The sequence below is a fragment of the Zootoca vivipara genome, chromosome 5 (genome assembly GCF_965207765.1).
Source record: "Zootoca vivipara chromosome 5, rZooViv2.hap1.1, whole genome shotgun sequence".
Lineage (NCBI taxonomy): Eukaryota > Metazoa > Chordata > Lepidosauria > Squamata > Lacertidae > Zootoca > Zootoca vivipara.
This window is the reverse complement of record NC_142588.1, coordinates 77,272,664-77,288,347: the sequence shown is the minus strand read 5'-3', so window position 1 is coordinate 77,288,347 and position 15,684 is coordinate 77,272,664. Positions and strand designations below refer to the sequence as shown.

Below are 15,684 nucleotides of genomic sequence, written 5' to 3'. Positions count from 1 at the left end.
AGCATTGCCAGGACACAAGCCCATGAAAGACAGGCTAACCCTTTTAGTTTGTGCAAATGCAAGTGGACATTTTAAGCTGAAGCCTTTGCTAAGTCTACCATTCTGAGAACCCCAGGATATTTAAGAACAATGTCATAAAAAGCAAATTGCATGTGATGTGGAAGGCGAACAGCAAAGCTTGGGTAACAAGACAAGTTGGTTGAGTTGGTTCGTGAATTGTTTGGGCCAACTGTGAAAAAACACCTCCAGGACAAAAATCTTCCAATGAAAAGCCTGCTTCTTATGGATAATGCTCCAGGTCACCCTCCAGGCTTGGAGGACGAGTTGTTGGAGGAGTCTGCGTTCATCAGTGTAAAGTTTTTGCCCCCCAACACAATTCCTCTCATCCAGCCCATATCTAATTTTATATCTAATTTTAAGAAGCTTTACACCAAAGCACTGTTCCAAAGGTGCTTTGAGGTGACCTCGGACACAGAGCTAACCCTAAGAGAGTTCTGGAAGAATCATTTTAATATCCTCCACTGCTTACATATGATAGACGAAGCATGGAGAGAACACTGAAGGCAGCATGGAAGAAATTGTGGCCAGAAGCTGTCGCAGAACATGTAATGGAGGCTGCTGAAGAGGATGCTCCTCTTGTTGAGGATATTGTGTCTCTGGGAAATTCCATGGGCTTGGAAGTGAGTGGTGCTGATGTGGAGGAGCACAGGACTGCGCTCACCACAGAAGAACTTCAAAACATTCTGACAGAGCAGCAAAAGGTGGCAAATGAGGAAATATCTTCAGAGGAAGAGGAGAGCAGAGAAAGTCTATCTACAGCAACAATCAAAGAAATGTTTGCAAAATGGGCTGAAGTGCAAACCATTGCTGAAAAATACGACCCTGATAAAGCTGCTGTAAGTCATGCCACTAACACCTTCAATGATAACGTAATGTCTCTCTTTAGACAAGTTTTAAAACATCGGCAAAAGCAAGTCTCAATTTTTGGTAAGGAAAAGATCCAGTGAGTCTGAACCAGGTGGCAGTGGTGTAGGTGGCAGTGGTGTAAAAAAAGCAAGGGAAGGAATGGCAGGAGAGGAGTCACCAATTGTGAATCTGGAAGAGGACCCCGACCCCCCATCCAAACAATGACTATCATTAGTGCAGGTAAGGAAAGAAAAAAATCACATTTTCATTTTTTTAAATCATCAATACTGTTTTATTGATTGTACAGTACAGTACAGTGTTTATTGCTTTCATTTTTCTGGATCAATGGCCTCATTATAGTAAAATTCCTGTTAAATTGCTGTTTTGGGGGTTGTTTTTCATCATTGGGAACAGATTAATCAGTTTTCTCTTACTTTCTATGGGAAAGTACACCTTGGTTTAATAACACTTTGGTTTAAGAACCGACTTCCGGAACGGATTAAGTTCGTAAACCAAGGTACCACTGTAATGAGGGTGCCAGGCGAGCCTCCTGGGGGAGAGCATTCATGTTTCCACCCTCCGGACCTCTCGTGGAGTTGTCTATGCAGGAGAAGACTATGTAAAATTTTATATAGGAAGGATACCTCAGTGAACACAATGCCTGGTCAATGCACCCAAAAAGTAAGATGTGCTGCAATCAGGAAAGCTAGTATATCAGGAAGAAGTGTGCCTTCATCCCAACATGCTACTTTGATTTATCAGAGAACACAGACATGGAATCTGCCCTCTGTATTCTAAAATGGGAAAAAAGATCTACATTTTTTTAGTAACTAAACAAACAGGACTAGTAGTGAAATGTATCTGTGTGGAAAGCTCCTGTCCAAGGTCCCATCCAGCCATGCCCTCCTCTGGGATACGCCATTCTCCCTCCCCTCTGGTTTTCTCCCCCCCCCCAGTCCATCTTTTTATTTTTTTAAAAAAATTCTGACATTACAGAACTAAACTTAAATGTATTAATTCCACTCTTACATCTCATGACATAACAGAAAAACTTCATGAGCCAAGAAAGGGGAAGAAGCTTATAAACTAAAATATGAATCAGCTTTATACATCTGAATAGAGAAAGGGAATTAAAATTCTGCAATTAAAAAAAACGAGTGGATGGGTAAAGCATGTAGAACTGAAAATTTACAAACTAGTCAAAACCTGGAATCGCTGACTGCTCAGAAACTACACAGATGGATCATGGGGATGAACAGCAGAAACGGGTAATGAGTGAGGCGACTGCATTGTCCTAGATGGTTCCCATTCCACCAGTCTCCAAAGAAAGCCTGATATTAATTAGATATTGAGCCAGGCTAATGCTGGCTGCAGATCCAGTTATGGTAACCTGCCTGTCAGTAGATCCTTCCACTGGATTGGCAATTTTGATCTGCGCCCCAGACATCTGGCGAATCTCATTGATCTTGGCGCCTTGACGCCCAATGATGCATCCAATCAGATCATTTGGAATGGTGAGTTCATGAGAAATAGTTTGAGCTGATGCATCCAAACCATGGAATCCAGTGTTGCCATGAGACATTGGTAAGTGTGACTGTTGCATTGCCAACTGGTGCAGCTTGCTCAGATCTGGCTGTGGCATGGCATACTGTCCTTGAATGGTATAGGCCTCTTGAGGTGGTCCCTCCAGGTCAGAGTTGAGGCACATTGATGGGGTGGTGTGGAGGTAACTTGCACTGCCGCTGCTGTACCTGTCCTGACCGCCTGCAAAGATGACAGGAGAACTGGATGGCTTGGGTCGGTAGGGGATGGTGACACCCTTTGGGGGAGACTCCAGCATGACCACACATGACTGCCTCCCCTCTGGTTTTCTGTCCATCTACTGCAACCATGCATAACATTGCCCACTGAACTGTTTCTGGTGCCCCTCTTAGGCTTTTTCTTTTTTAAAGTAATTCTACAAACCTTGGGTCAAGCCTGCTGGTGCATGGAGGCTGCAGGATGGGGGCTAGCAAGACTGAATTCTCTTCAATATAAATAAAATAATATTCTTTGAACTAAGTATCAGAGAGAAGGCTGCATTAGAATCCTGCTAGTTCCAGCCATTCTATGTGCAGGACACCTACACCTACCCCTACACCTACCCCTATCCCTATCTCTGAAGGATCTGCAACATGGAGGTTGGAGCAAGCTTGTTTTCTCCTGCTCTGGAGGGTAGAACCCAAACCAATGGATTCAAGTTATAAGGAGATTCCCACTAAACACCAGGAAGAACTTTCTAATAATAAGAGCTGTTCAACAGTGGAACAGTCCCCCGTGAGAGGTGGTGGACTCTCCTTCACTGGAGGTTTTTAAACAGAGGTTGGATGGCCATCTGTCATGGATGATCTAGTTGAGATTCCTGCCTTGCAAGGGGTTGGACTAGAAGACCCTTGTTTCTATGATTCTAGGACAGAGTGCAGAAGCACCTTGATGAGTCATTTCTATCTGTAGAATGGTACTAAAAATCACCTTACATCATAGGTCTCATTGTCAGAATAACAAAGAGAACGGTGTGCTTAAAAACTTACATGTTACACAAAGCATTAACTGCATGAATGATACAGATTGCAACTGGAATGTCCATACTCTCCAGATTCTTAATTTCTTACTTAAAGAAAAACATCCTGAAGGTGCTAGATGCAGCCCTTCAGTATTGTATTAAAGATATTACTATATGAATCTGAAACAATTATTTACAAATGTTACTTATAAATATTTTGAAACTACAGTTATCTTCCCTAAAGAACAATTTAGTAAACATTCTGCTGATTTGTACTCACCCTTTCTTTCTGCTCCCGTGGGCTTTATTTCCAAGCCTACTCAATATAATGTTTTCCAAGCAAGGACCATGTGAATTGTTCATATAAATGGAGCAAATTAAACTGTCTCCACATATATCCTATCACATTTGTAGCCCTGATTTCTCTCCTTAACACGTGGCCAAGACAGCGTATTATCTCCCTGCAGAGGTTGACCTCAGGATATTAGATTCTGCCACACAGCTCTCTTGTACTAAACTGAGGGGAAACACTTAATCACCCCTGCCTTTTCAGGGAAAAATCAACTTTAAATTTGCCATGATGAAAAATCAATAAAGCAGTAATTGCTTGGCTTATCATTGTGTGGAGGAACAAATTGGGAAGCGAAGCTTAGCGTCCACACAGATTTCAGTGAAACACATGGAGTTTCAGGATCACTAAGCTAGAAAAGGGAAAGGTCTCAGAGCGATAATTAAATCTACTCATGCTGATTTTCTGCCAAATTTATTTCCCAAGTGTATATAACATGTTTCACTGCTTACTAGCTAGGCATAACTAATCAATTCAACACTGGGCCAACACACATGAGAAACAAAAATGCAAATTCAAGAATGAAGGCATCAGGATAACATATTCATTTAGCATTAGTCAATATTATTTCTTGAATTCAAAGAAACGAGTCCTTATTTCACTCTAACCCTTTGATATTTAAGATCACTTTTTACAAATGTCTTTTCCCTATAATCCCCTCTAAATCTTTTACACACTGATTCATTCCTGGTACCAAAATAGTGTTATCACTGTCAGATACTTTAATCATCTTTCACTTCACATTTTTCAAATTGTATGTTTTCATAAGCAGCTCCATTTTAATAAATCAAGAAAACTTTTAATTGTATTATGCATGATATATTAAAGTCAACCGTTTAAGCATCTCACAGCAGTAATCCAACATGCCTGGTTTTAATATGGAAAAGTACCATTTTCTTCTTCAGCAGTATTTATATCGCACCTTATCACAGTGCTCTTGTGGCTACATATTTAATTTACTTTGAGTTTGACTAGCCAGGCCTAGAATTTAAAGAAAATCAGGTCTGCCAATAAACCTGTCATAAATCCTGATGCCATCATAAATAAAATTTAAATGCTGTTTTCAGTTAGCCCCAAATTAAAACACCCTCTGCCATTGAAAACATTCTTGTAAAAGTGGTGTATTTTTATTAATAGACCTAATTTTATGCAGAAAATTAGCATAGCTCCAATGGAGGTGCAATTTGGCTCTGTCAAATTCAAATTAGATGGGGGAAATCTCTCACACCTCCCCTCCTCTGCTACAAAAATTATTTTTGTGAGGGAGTCCTTCAACTGGTTATAGGGACTGTGATAATTAAAACATTTAAAGTAGCACAAGCCCCCTAGTCTCTAATCTGTAGCTCAGGTCAGCTGTCTGTAAATTCTAATTTGTCCTCCATTTGTATTCATGACAGGAAAATGCCGCATATGTAACAGCAAACCAGCAGGAGGGTGTAGTGGTGGGCTTGGAGGTCAAATAATTTGATTTCTGAGCAGATTACATGTAACATCCAACATCTAATCTCACACCTGATTTGGCAATAAAATTATAATAAAAGTAATGTTAAGACACCATTACTAAGGGGCAGATAAAAGAACAACCTTTCTTCATGTGCTGGAAAACAATATGCTTCTTTATACCACATATTTTCCTTAGCAATGCAGTCAAGGTAGGTTTTTTAAAACTGTCCATTTCCAGAATCCTGCTACTTTCCAAAGTGCTCCTTTTAAGACTTGAGAGAGGGGCAGGGCAATTTCTGGCATTTATTTTAAAATGCATAGGGAATAAAAGCTAAGCATCCTATGAATTGGTAATTTCAATTACAAATCAGTATTTCTTTTCGACTAATATTTTTTGCTGGCTGTAGAGAGTTTATAAACTACCGGTATATGAAGCTGTATCCAATGTTAGTTCTACACAGAGTAAGCCCATTAAAATTATGCACATGACTAACTTAAATCCATAAATTTCACTGCGTCTACTCTGTGTATAACTTAGTTAAATACAACCAGTATTCAGATAAAATACGACTAATGTGTGTGTGTGTGGGGGGGGAGTTCAACAAAAGTTAAAAATAGTAAGACAATAATTATTCCTCATATTTCCTTCAGATATTAACTTTCATACATCTAGCTTTGCCAAAAGCACCTATAAGAATTTTGTGGTTATCTGATTTTCTTCCCCCTCCTACACCAATTAAATAATTTTCTAACATGCTAATTCCTTGAAATCATTTCAAAAGGTCTTTTGGCCTCAACCTGGATTGCATTTCAGATTATTTTTCAAGCAAATTACATCAGCAGAATTCTTAATACTGTCAGTATCTGTTACTGAACCAGTGGCAGAATTTGTTACAAAATTCAATCTTCAAACAGGGACATATTTTCAAAAATACAGGAAACTATTGTTTCCCCTGCTGGTGAAAGTTCACGCTGTAAGCTCTGAGGGGCAAAAACCTGTTTTTTAGTTATATTACTTTTAAAGAACTATGCCAGCCTTCTTTAACTTGGTGTCCTCTAGATATTCTGGACTACAATTCTCATGAGTCTCAGACAGCATGGTTGTGCTGATTGAGGTTGAGGCAGATTGGCAGTTGTCCTGAAAAACACTAGGTTGGAAAAGGCTGCACCATGTACACTGATGACTATGTACATTTACTGGCAATGCCAGGTATTGTCTTATTTCCTGCCCCCACATAAATGACTGCAAAATCCTGGCACACCTTTTACTTTCCTTGCTGGAAGGACTTCCCCTCATTGACATTCAACTCCCTCTTGCAAGATCCCTTTAGAGATGCCATACTCCCTTTACCTCAAAAGTGCCCTCAGTTAATTATAATTTCTATCTGCTTTGTTAATCTTTACTGGCTCTGTTGGATAGCTCAGAGACAGAACCTTTCAGCAGTGTATAGTCCTATTGGTCACTTCCACCCAACCAACTTCCTGGGGGCTCTATGGCTGGTGCTAAATTGTGGTCATCAGATTTGGTGGTGGGGTGTATGTATCTGGTTCCTTTTAATTCAGTTAAGGATATGAGTGAAATATGCTTGGACTCTGAAGTGGTCACAATAGGACCAATGTAATTTGTGTCTTCCTCCAGATTTCTTTGCATGCTGGATGGCATTACACTGGAAACTGTGATGGAGCCATCACTTCGAGATAAGGATGTAAGAACCTATCAGATCAGGCTGCTGGCCCATCTGATCCACCATCTTGTTCTTACAGTGACTGACCAGATGACTATGCCAAGATCAACAGCAGGACCTAAGCACAACACTACCCACTCCTAGTAGGAGTGGCTGCCGAGACCATATAACACTGGTCCTGAAAGACCTTCATTGGCTCCCAGTACATTTCCGAGCACAATTCAAAATGTTGTTGCTGACCTTTAAAGCCCTAAATGGCCTCGGTCCTGTATACCTGAAGGAGTGTCTCCACCCCCATCTTTCAGCCTGGACATTGAGGTCCAGCTCCGAGGGCCTTTTGGCGGTTCCCTAACTGAGAGAAATGAGGTTACAGGGAACCAGGCAGAGAGCCTTCTCAGTAGTGGCGCCCGCCCTGTGGAATACCCTCCCATCAGATGTGTTTTTAATATTCTGTTGGGAGCCGCCCAGAGTGGCTGGGGAAACCCAGCCAGATGGGCGGGGTATAAATAATAAATTATTATTATTATTATTATTATTATTATTATTATTATTATTATTATTTCCACTTCTGACAGTGGTATAGAAAATAGTTATCACGGCTAGTAGCCTTTGATGTCTCTTATCCTCCAATAACTTGTCTAGCCCTCTTTCAAAGTTACTCAAGGTGATGACCATCACTATTTGTTGTGGAAGTAAATTCCATATTTTAATCAGGTGCTGTGTGAAGAAGCACTATGTGTTGTCTGTCCTGCATCTTCCAACGTTCAGCATCACTGGATGCCCTTCATAGGAAGCAAGTAATAAATGAACTACTGTTACTACTAAACTGTTTCTCTCCAAGAATTTAGTTAGTATCGTTATGGTTCGCAACTGGAGTTTCATTTATTCTCAGAATCCATTGTAAACCCAGAACAATATGGGAAATGAATAAATTTCTGAGCAACTAGTATATAGCTCTAGAATAGATTATGGACTGCACATCATACAGTATCTTTACTGAACTACAAACGGGGAAGGAGTATTTTGGACTTTTACGTAGTTTGGCTTGAAGAATAGTCTTAATTTGATAGACATTTTAGAAAGCCAGATAGCACACCACTTCTGATTAACTTTGGAATAAAGAATGTAAACTTGTAGCTAGGAGCAAAACTGCATGTGTCATGACGTGGGAGCTCTGCGACAATCTTTATAAAAACTTAAAAGCAGTGCTGTGGGAGGTATTTAACCCTTCTCTCCTACATCATTTTCTCTGGTTGAAATTTCCCACCCTCAAAAAAGAAAAAGAAACCCGACAACAGATTTGCTGTGGGGGAGGCACAATAGGATACCTGTCTTATCTCTCCTGTGGATTAATAGCCACTGGGCAGGGTGGTGGGGGTGGTGGAGAGAGATGGTAAATGAATGAATGAATGAATGGATGGATGGCACAACAGGGAGCAGTCTCTCCCCTCACCTGCTGCCCAAGCTCCTTCCCTCTCCCCTGGCTGATGTGTTCACAATTCTCCCACATCATTTGTGCTTTGCTCCTAGGACAGAATGGATTGGGAGGAGTTTTGGGGCCTAGCCTCTGTTTTCAAGTTGACCAGGCTCTGGCATCATAAAGATTCCACAAAGGCAAACAAATCACTTTCACGTTGAACAAGTTGCCCTGGGATCTTAATACACTCCTGATGTAACTTCTTACATGAAAGCTCCCAGACTTGAAAGTGCTTAATCACCTGCTGAGTACTATTGAGATGACAGACTAAGTTAGAGGAAGCTACATTCCACTTTGAAGTTAGGATGTCCATGAAGCACAGCTGAGTTATCCAGTTTTACTTTCACACAATGCCCTTTTAAATACTTTCCAATTTAAGCTTTAAGTCAAAGTAAAACTACAAAAACCTACCCAGATGCCTTAAAAGCATGCTAGGGTCTCAAGGCAGGGATAATGCAGGTAACTCTTGTTCTCAGTTATTACTGCTTCAAGAGTAGAGGTACTGGCCAAGAGGTGGCAATAACTTTAGCAGTTTTATCTTTTGTCACAATGGACATTGCTAAATGTGAGAAGGCTATATGTCTATTATAATACATGCACACTGTGTATCTGGATAACTTAATTAGAAAATTAACATAAAAGAAAAGATTTTCTTCAGATGTAATGAGTGCCCAGTGTGCTTTGAAGTTAAAGGGGAAAAAGCTTCAACCATTTTTGAATAGATCATTAAACTGAAAAGTTTATGAAATTTGAACATCTATAATCACCTCTGCTTCAGTTACTGAGAAACAATAAAATTATTAGCTTAAAATCTATGCGGCTAATTATGTTTTAGATTTTCAGTTTCACATTGCACATCAGGAAAGTTCAGTATATTGTGTCACTCAATTGCCTGTATATTAGGCATCTAGTTAGAGAAGTTCTCCATCATCCAATTTAACTATGCACACCAAATGCTGATATTTAGAGAACAGGAAGACTTGGAGACAAGATAGTATGCCCTTTGGGATTATTATAGCATAGCTGCCAAGTTCTCCCTTTTTTTAAGGGAAATTCCCTTATGCTGAATAGGCTTCCTCGCAAGAAAAGGGAAAACTTGGCAGCTATGATTATAGGCAGAAGGGGGCTAAGCTCTCTCAATATGTCTGCTTTTGTTGGAATAAAAATTACATATCCCAATTCACTGACCTCAAGGTTTCAGGTTGTATAAAACCAGTGTTTCATACAATGAAGTATTTTAAAGCTGGCAAACATGTTTCTAGCACAAAACTTGTGGGGATCTCAAAAAGACTAAGTGGAGAGAACAGCAGGCTACCAATGAATCAACCTACCAATGTTGCAACCTAGGGTCACTCCATAAAAACATTTTTCTATGTAATGAAGGCATGACTGGTAATTCAAGGAATTTTTCTTCAAGACAAGTCTTCAGTTGCAGGGGTGCCTTCTGAATTTTGAAAACTCAACATTTTAACCTAAAATGCTATCCCCCCCAATAGTGCAGCTGTTACTAGGATGTGTAGAATGTAATCTTATGAACATCCATGGACATCTATTGAATATTGTATGGGATGTGCCTGCTGGTGAGCAATTCAACTCCTTTCTACACCATTTTGTTAGTGCTTCTCTCCGTACCAATCCATCAGAGAAACACTTGTCTACTACTTTTAAAATGCAATACACCAAAAGGCTAATCCTTCTCCCCTAGATATCGGAGTTCTCTGTCTCAGGTGCTTGAACATGAAACTATTTTTTATTTTTGTAGGAAACTGAGGTGAACAGCAGTATCTATAGTTACTAGTAGGAAACATACATGTGCACCCACTTGTAAATGAAGCTTCAGTTCTGCAAGAATAGATAATTATTACTGGTTGATTTTGGACTAACCTCTTCCCATGAAGCTAAATGTTATGAAGTACTGTATAATAAGATTCACACAACCCAACACTGTGTCCCATGTTCAACTTTACCTACTCTGTACAGGAAAGTGGATCTCCATAATAAGGTATTTGTATGTCCTATGTTTTCTCTAGTGTAAAAATGTCTTATTTTCTACTAATCTGGAACTATTACTTGACTCTAATAATAAACTCTGTATTTTGAGCTATGTATACACAAAAGTTCAGTTTTAATGATATTTTGGAAGTACCTTAAGCATTCAGGGGAATAATTTGACTCCTCATTTTGAGAGATACAATGTACAAATGTCTCTCTTTCAGACTTGTCTTGTTATCAGGGTCTCGTGCTCTGTGTATGCCAAATAACTGATTTGTTTTGGGTTGCATATACCAGGGCTTGCCTATGTATCTGTATCTATCTCTCTATAAAAACAGTACTTTTAGTTCATCTAAATTTCATAGTTGAATTACCTTCTTCCTTTTTCTTCTTTGCTTCTTCTTCGCTTCTTTCTTTAGCTTTTAATGCTTCATCAGCTTTAGCTAAAAATAAATAAAATCTGGATTAGTTGTTCAGTAATTAACATTTTCGATAAAACAACTTCTTATAAGGGGTGGTCAGAAATACACTTCTTGTGTCCTATGGAAAATGCAATTTACTGTGGACATAAGAAGTGATTGTCTCAAGTCCCAACTTGTCCCTGTATAAAATATATACATGATGCTCAAAGAAGAAACCATTAGACCAGCCGAACATTTTCCTTAGACTATCTTTGAGATACGTGGATGCTTTGAAGTATCCCACCACACATTTTCTTCTCAATACATTTCCACTAGATAATAGACTGAAGCACTCATGGGCCTCTACGTCTCCAGTGTTTGGCCTCCATAAGCAAAGCATGCCATACTCTGGTGCTCCCTTTGCAACTGGTCTGCTGGATGAAGAAACCTTGTACTGCTTCCTGTTTCCTTCTGTAGACACAACAGAGTGTCACTTGATGGATCAGGGCCTCTACATATATTTTTCTTCAGTGCAAGTCATAGCAGCAGCATTTAATTCATGTTATTACAGCATCTTCTAGGAAGAGTCTCCTTTCCTTTAGAAACAGCTTCCCTTATTACTTAATTATCTATAAGTTGCTCAACTGCAGGGGTTTTAAACACTTTACTACAGATGTTAAAGAAGATTAAAAATATACAGCACAGTAACAAGGGACTATCAATATACTCTGTAAATTAATTAAATTTCTGTTCTAGCACATCATTTATTCCAAAGCGTTAATGTCTCAAAGGGGCCATTCTCTTTTATTGCCATCTCACTGCCTGATGAGGAACTTGGAATAAGTCTCTAATAGCATTATAGTTGATGAAATATTAAGTTTTTAAAAGTACTGCCATGTCAAAAGATGAAGAACCAAAACGTGGGTAGTTAGGCTTTAGACCAGCCCTTAATATGTAATAAATCCATTATATGCCTAGTATACCGGCTGTTTTGCTCTACGTTAGTTTGCTGCACCAATACATTAGTTATATGAATATTCAATTGACATAGTAAGTATGAAGTACATGAATGACACATGACCACAACTTTCAAAGGCTGATGTCTCTTTGTATTTAGTAGATACACCTTCTTAAAATATACAGTTTAAATACTGATGTTCTGAAATGATAGAAGCAATTACAGAGACATCTGTTTCCATTTCCAAGCTTTTAGACACACTTAGGCTACATTTAAAGTCATGAAATATTAAAACTTTTCTGCCAGCAATATCTTTACAAGAATCTATTAAATTAGATAATAAAAACAAACCACTGATAACTGTAAAGACTTTTACTTCATTTACACTTTATTCTCCCTAGTAGCAGGATAAGGATAATAGAAATTCCATTTAAATTCAATTTTGGTTATACATGTAATTGTAGCTATACCCCTTGAGTCATGTAAAATGCTCAGCTTATGTTTCTTTCAAATTATCCTGCTCAGATTCACATTCCACTCCTTACAACCATCTTCAATATGTATTAGCAAAGCTCATTAGACTGAAATTTAATAATGCAAACATTAGGTGGGTCTCAAGATCCTCCATTATCAACACAAGATGGATTGCTTATATATAGCTCTTAGGCTAACCAGGCAAAATTTAGATTCAATAAACTATGAGGCTTAAATTTGATTTATTTATTTCTCTATGCCGGTTTGTTCTTCATAACTGATTTGTTCCCTGCATAGGAACAGTTCATCATATTTTTGAAAGATAGAAAAAAATTTAAGTTTAAAAGAGAGATTGTTATCTCATAGTTAGGCATGTGTTTCTCTGTAATCTATACTTTGCTAATTTTCTTGACTTCTATGTACCAGTAGGAATGTTTAAGGTATTTTAAAGGAGATGCTTATTTTCCTTTCTTGGTCCATTATTTGAGCCTGGTAGCAAATGCATCACATCCTAAAATGTTTTAATATGGCCCAGAAATGGAGAAGCTCAGCCTAGCCCACTCAGAAGAATATTCCAGCGAAACAACTGCTTCCGAGTGAATATGCTGAGGAATTACACACAATCTATTTCGAGAAGTTTAAGATGTCACAGTTTAAAATCAGGAGAATAAACATTTCTGTTTTTCTTTCAGAGCAATTCTGGAAAAATACTGCATGCATGCAAAAATTCTAAACCAAATATTCCTGTGTTGAATTCATAAAACAGTTATTTGGAAAGAGCAAACTGAAATCTATAATCCTTGTACTACTGCGTTCCATGAGACTGCTAAATCACAGCATGTCTGCATTGCTGCTTTCTGTATGTTTCTCACTAGCTATCAACCAGAAGTTGCCTAACACTTGCTAAGCAGAATGTTCCCAGGACATTGTATACAAGATCTCAAAGTAGCTATCTTATTACAAAAGAATTTCCGAAATAGACTTGAAAGAGAAGTTGCTGAATTGCAACTTATTACCAAAATTAAAACCATGGAGAGACCTGGTCTGAATAAAGACATTGGATTCTTATCTCATTATACACTATAAAGGTATTTTTAGCCATCTCACCGCTTGCTTTTTCCTGTAAGACCAATTGCAGTCGTTAACAGGTTTACCACACCTATCAGCCAATCACCCATTCCCACCACCCATCTGAGTAATACGCCTCCCCACCATCTCACTATATATAAGGGTCTGGTGACTTCCGTTTCAGTGTATCTGAAGAAGTGTGCATGCACACGAAAGCTCATTGTTGTTGTTTAGTCGTTTAGTCATGTCCGATTCTTCGTGACCCCATGGACCATAGCACGCCAGGCACTCCTGTCTTGCACTGCCTCCCGCAGTTTGGTCAAACTCCTGTTCGTAGCTTCGAGAACACTGTCCAACCATCTCGTCCTCTGTCGTCCCCTTCTCCTAGTGCCGGGGACGAAAGCTCATACCAATGACAAACTTAGTTGGTCTCTAAGGTGCTACTGGAAGGAATTTTTTACATTATGTTTTGACTTGCTAAGCAGTGTGAATCAAGTTCAGCAGGCCTTAATGGTCACCTATTATCTTCAATCATCTCTAATCTCCTCCAACTAGAGTGGTTGAGAAAAAGGAACTGCAATCCAGCAGAGGCTCTTGCTGGAGGAACGGGCTTTTTACAAATTCCCCCCCTTTCTTTTGCAGCCCCTGCACCACCATTTACATTGTACCAGTTTTTGGGAACTCCAAGAACACTCCCCAAGAACTGTAAAAGCCGAGACAGACCTTAGCTTGACCGAAGTCATTCTAATTATTCTTCAGCAAGACTTGCTCTTCCATACACTTGATAATTTTATCTTTAATACTGCTTTTTACCAGTTTACCCAAAACACATAACTAAGTAGCATATAATTTCCTGGACCACCTCTGCTCCCTGAATAGCTTCTTATAAATCTGGGTTACATTAGCTGGTTCATATCAGCAGTTTCATATGGGAGAAAGTGGGCCCAGGTTCCAAACCAACCATAGTTTTAAAGGTCAAAACCACAGCTTTGAATTGTGCACAGAAACTCAAGAGTCCAAGAAGATCTTTTAATAGGTGTAATACGATCAGACTTGCATGCGCCAGTCAGCAATCAAGTTGCCATGGTCTAAAAATAGAAATTAAGGGAAGAGTCTTGGGCTCCCAGTATGCTTCCGAGCACAATTCAAAGTATTGGTGCTGACCTTTAAAGCCCTAAATGGCCTCAGTCCTGTATACCTGAAGGAGTATCTCCACCCACATTGTTTAGCCCGCACACTGAGGTCCAGCTCCAAGGGCCTTCTCGGTAGTCGCTCCCACCCTGTGGAATGCCCTCCCATCAGATGTCAAGGCAACAAGCAACTACTGTATCTTACTTTTAAAAGACATCTGAAGACAGCCCTGTTTAGGGAAGTTTTTAATGTTTAATGCTGTATTGTGTTTTCAATATTCGGTTGGGAGCCGCCCAGATTGGCTGGTGAAACCCAGCCAAATGGGAGGGATAAAAATTTACTACTACTACTATTATTATTATTATTATTATTATTATTATTATTATTATTCCTACATGGCAAGAAAATAAACCCATTATGAAATAGAAATTATGGGTTGAGTCGAACTAAGAGATACTATGAGTAAACCTAATGAAATCAATAGACATGATTGACTTTAAGTGCAGCATTTTCAATGGGTCTACTTTGAGTATGACTTGGAATACAATCCAGGTTATCTGATTTAGTTACTGTCTACTGCAAAGGGTACGAATTGGATATTAAAATTTAATCAGCAGCAACAGCAGCAATATTTTTTGAAACACCTATATCTCTGCTTGTAAACTGAAACAAACTTATGTACAAAGCATGTTTGCCCCTTTACTTGGTTGCTTCCTTAGGTCACAGCACAATAATAATTATATATCAGAATTATACATACACAAAATTCTGAACATGCCCTAGGATAAAGAAATGTTGGAGCTGATTTTTGTCATTATTGAAGAAAAGACTGGTCAAAATATAGACCCTCAATTTGTATGGTTATGTAAAATGAGTAATTTCCACAGAAGACTGAAAAAATATCATTCTTTTTCTCACAGTAACTATAATGTCTATCAGTTGTTACGGAGTGAGGGCAAGGGAGAAAAACCTCTATATTTCAGCGGCTATTACGAATTTGTGTAAATGAACAAATTGACTAATTTTGTTCAGAGACAAAGAAGGTTGACAGGCTAATAATAACATTTTGATTGAAAGAATATTTTTATTAGGTATGGGAACTTGAGGGATTCTATAAAACCCTTGGGTGCAATTTAAGAAACTCATGAAATATGTTGTTTGATTGGTATTTTTAGGTTGCTTAGAAAAATGTGAATTATGTTTTTTATATTTTACTTTATGAAAATATGTAAATAATCATGAGTGGGTTTAATTATTT

The 15,684-nt window shown here is 38.7% G+C and overlaps 1 protein-coding gene across 4 annotated transcripts in view; it reads right to left on the bottom strand.

Annotated features, from left to right (window-relative positions):
- Positions 1-15,684, bottom strand: part of RSRC1 (arginine and serine rich coiled-coil 1) — a 159,739-nt gene that overhangs the window by 25,217 nt on the left and 118,838 nt on the right. For 2 of the 4 annotated variants that reach the window (XM_088669134.1, XM_035133474.3), the window contains exons 7-8: positions 10,769-10,837; positions 1,175-2,670 (exon numbers count right to left, since the gene is read on the bottom strand). In XM_088669134.1, the coding sequence (XP_088525260.1) occupies positions 2,201-2,670; positions 10,769-10,837 (539 nt within the window). In that variant the 3' untranslated portion in view covers positions 1,175-2,200. Of the gene's footprint in view, positions 1-1,174; positions 2,671-10,768; positions 10,838-15,684 lie in introns of those variants that run through there. The other 2 variants (XM_088669135.1, XM_035133475.3) reach the window with 1 other exon arrangement.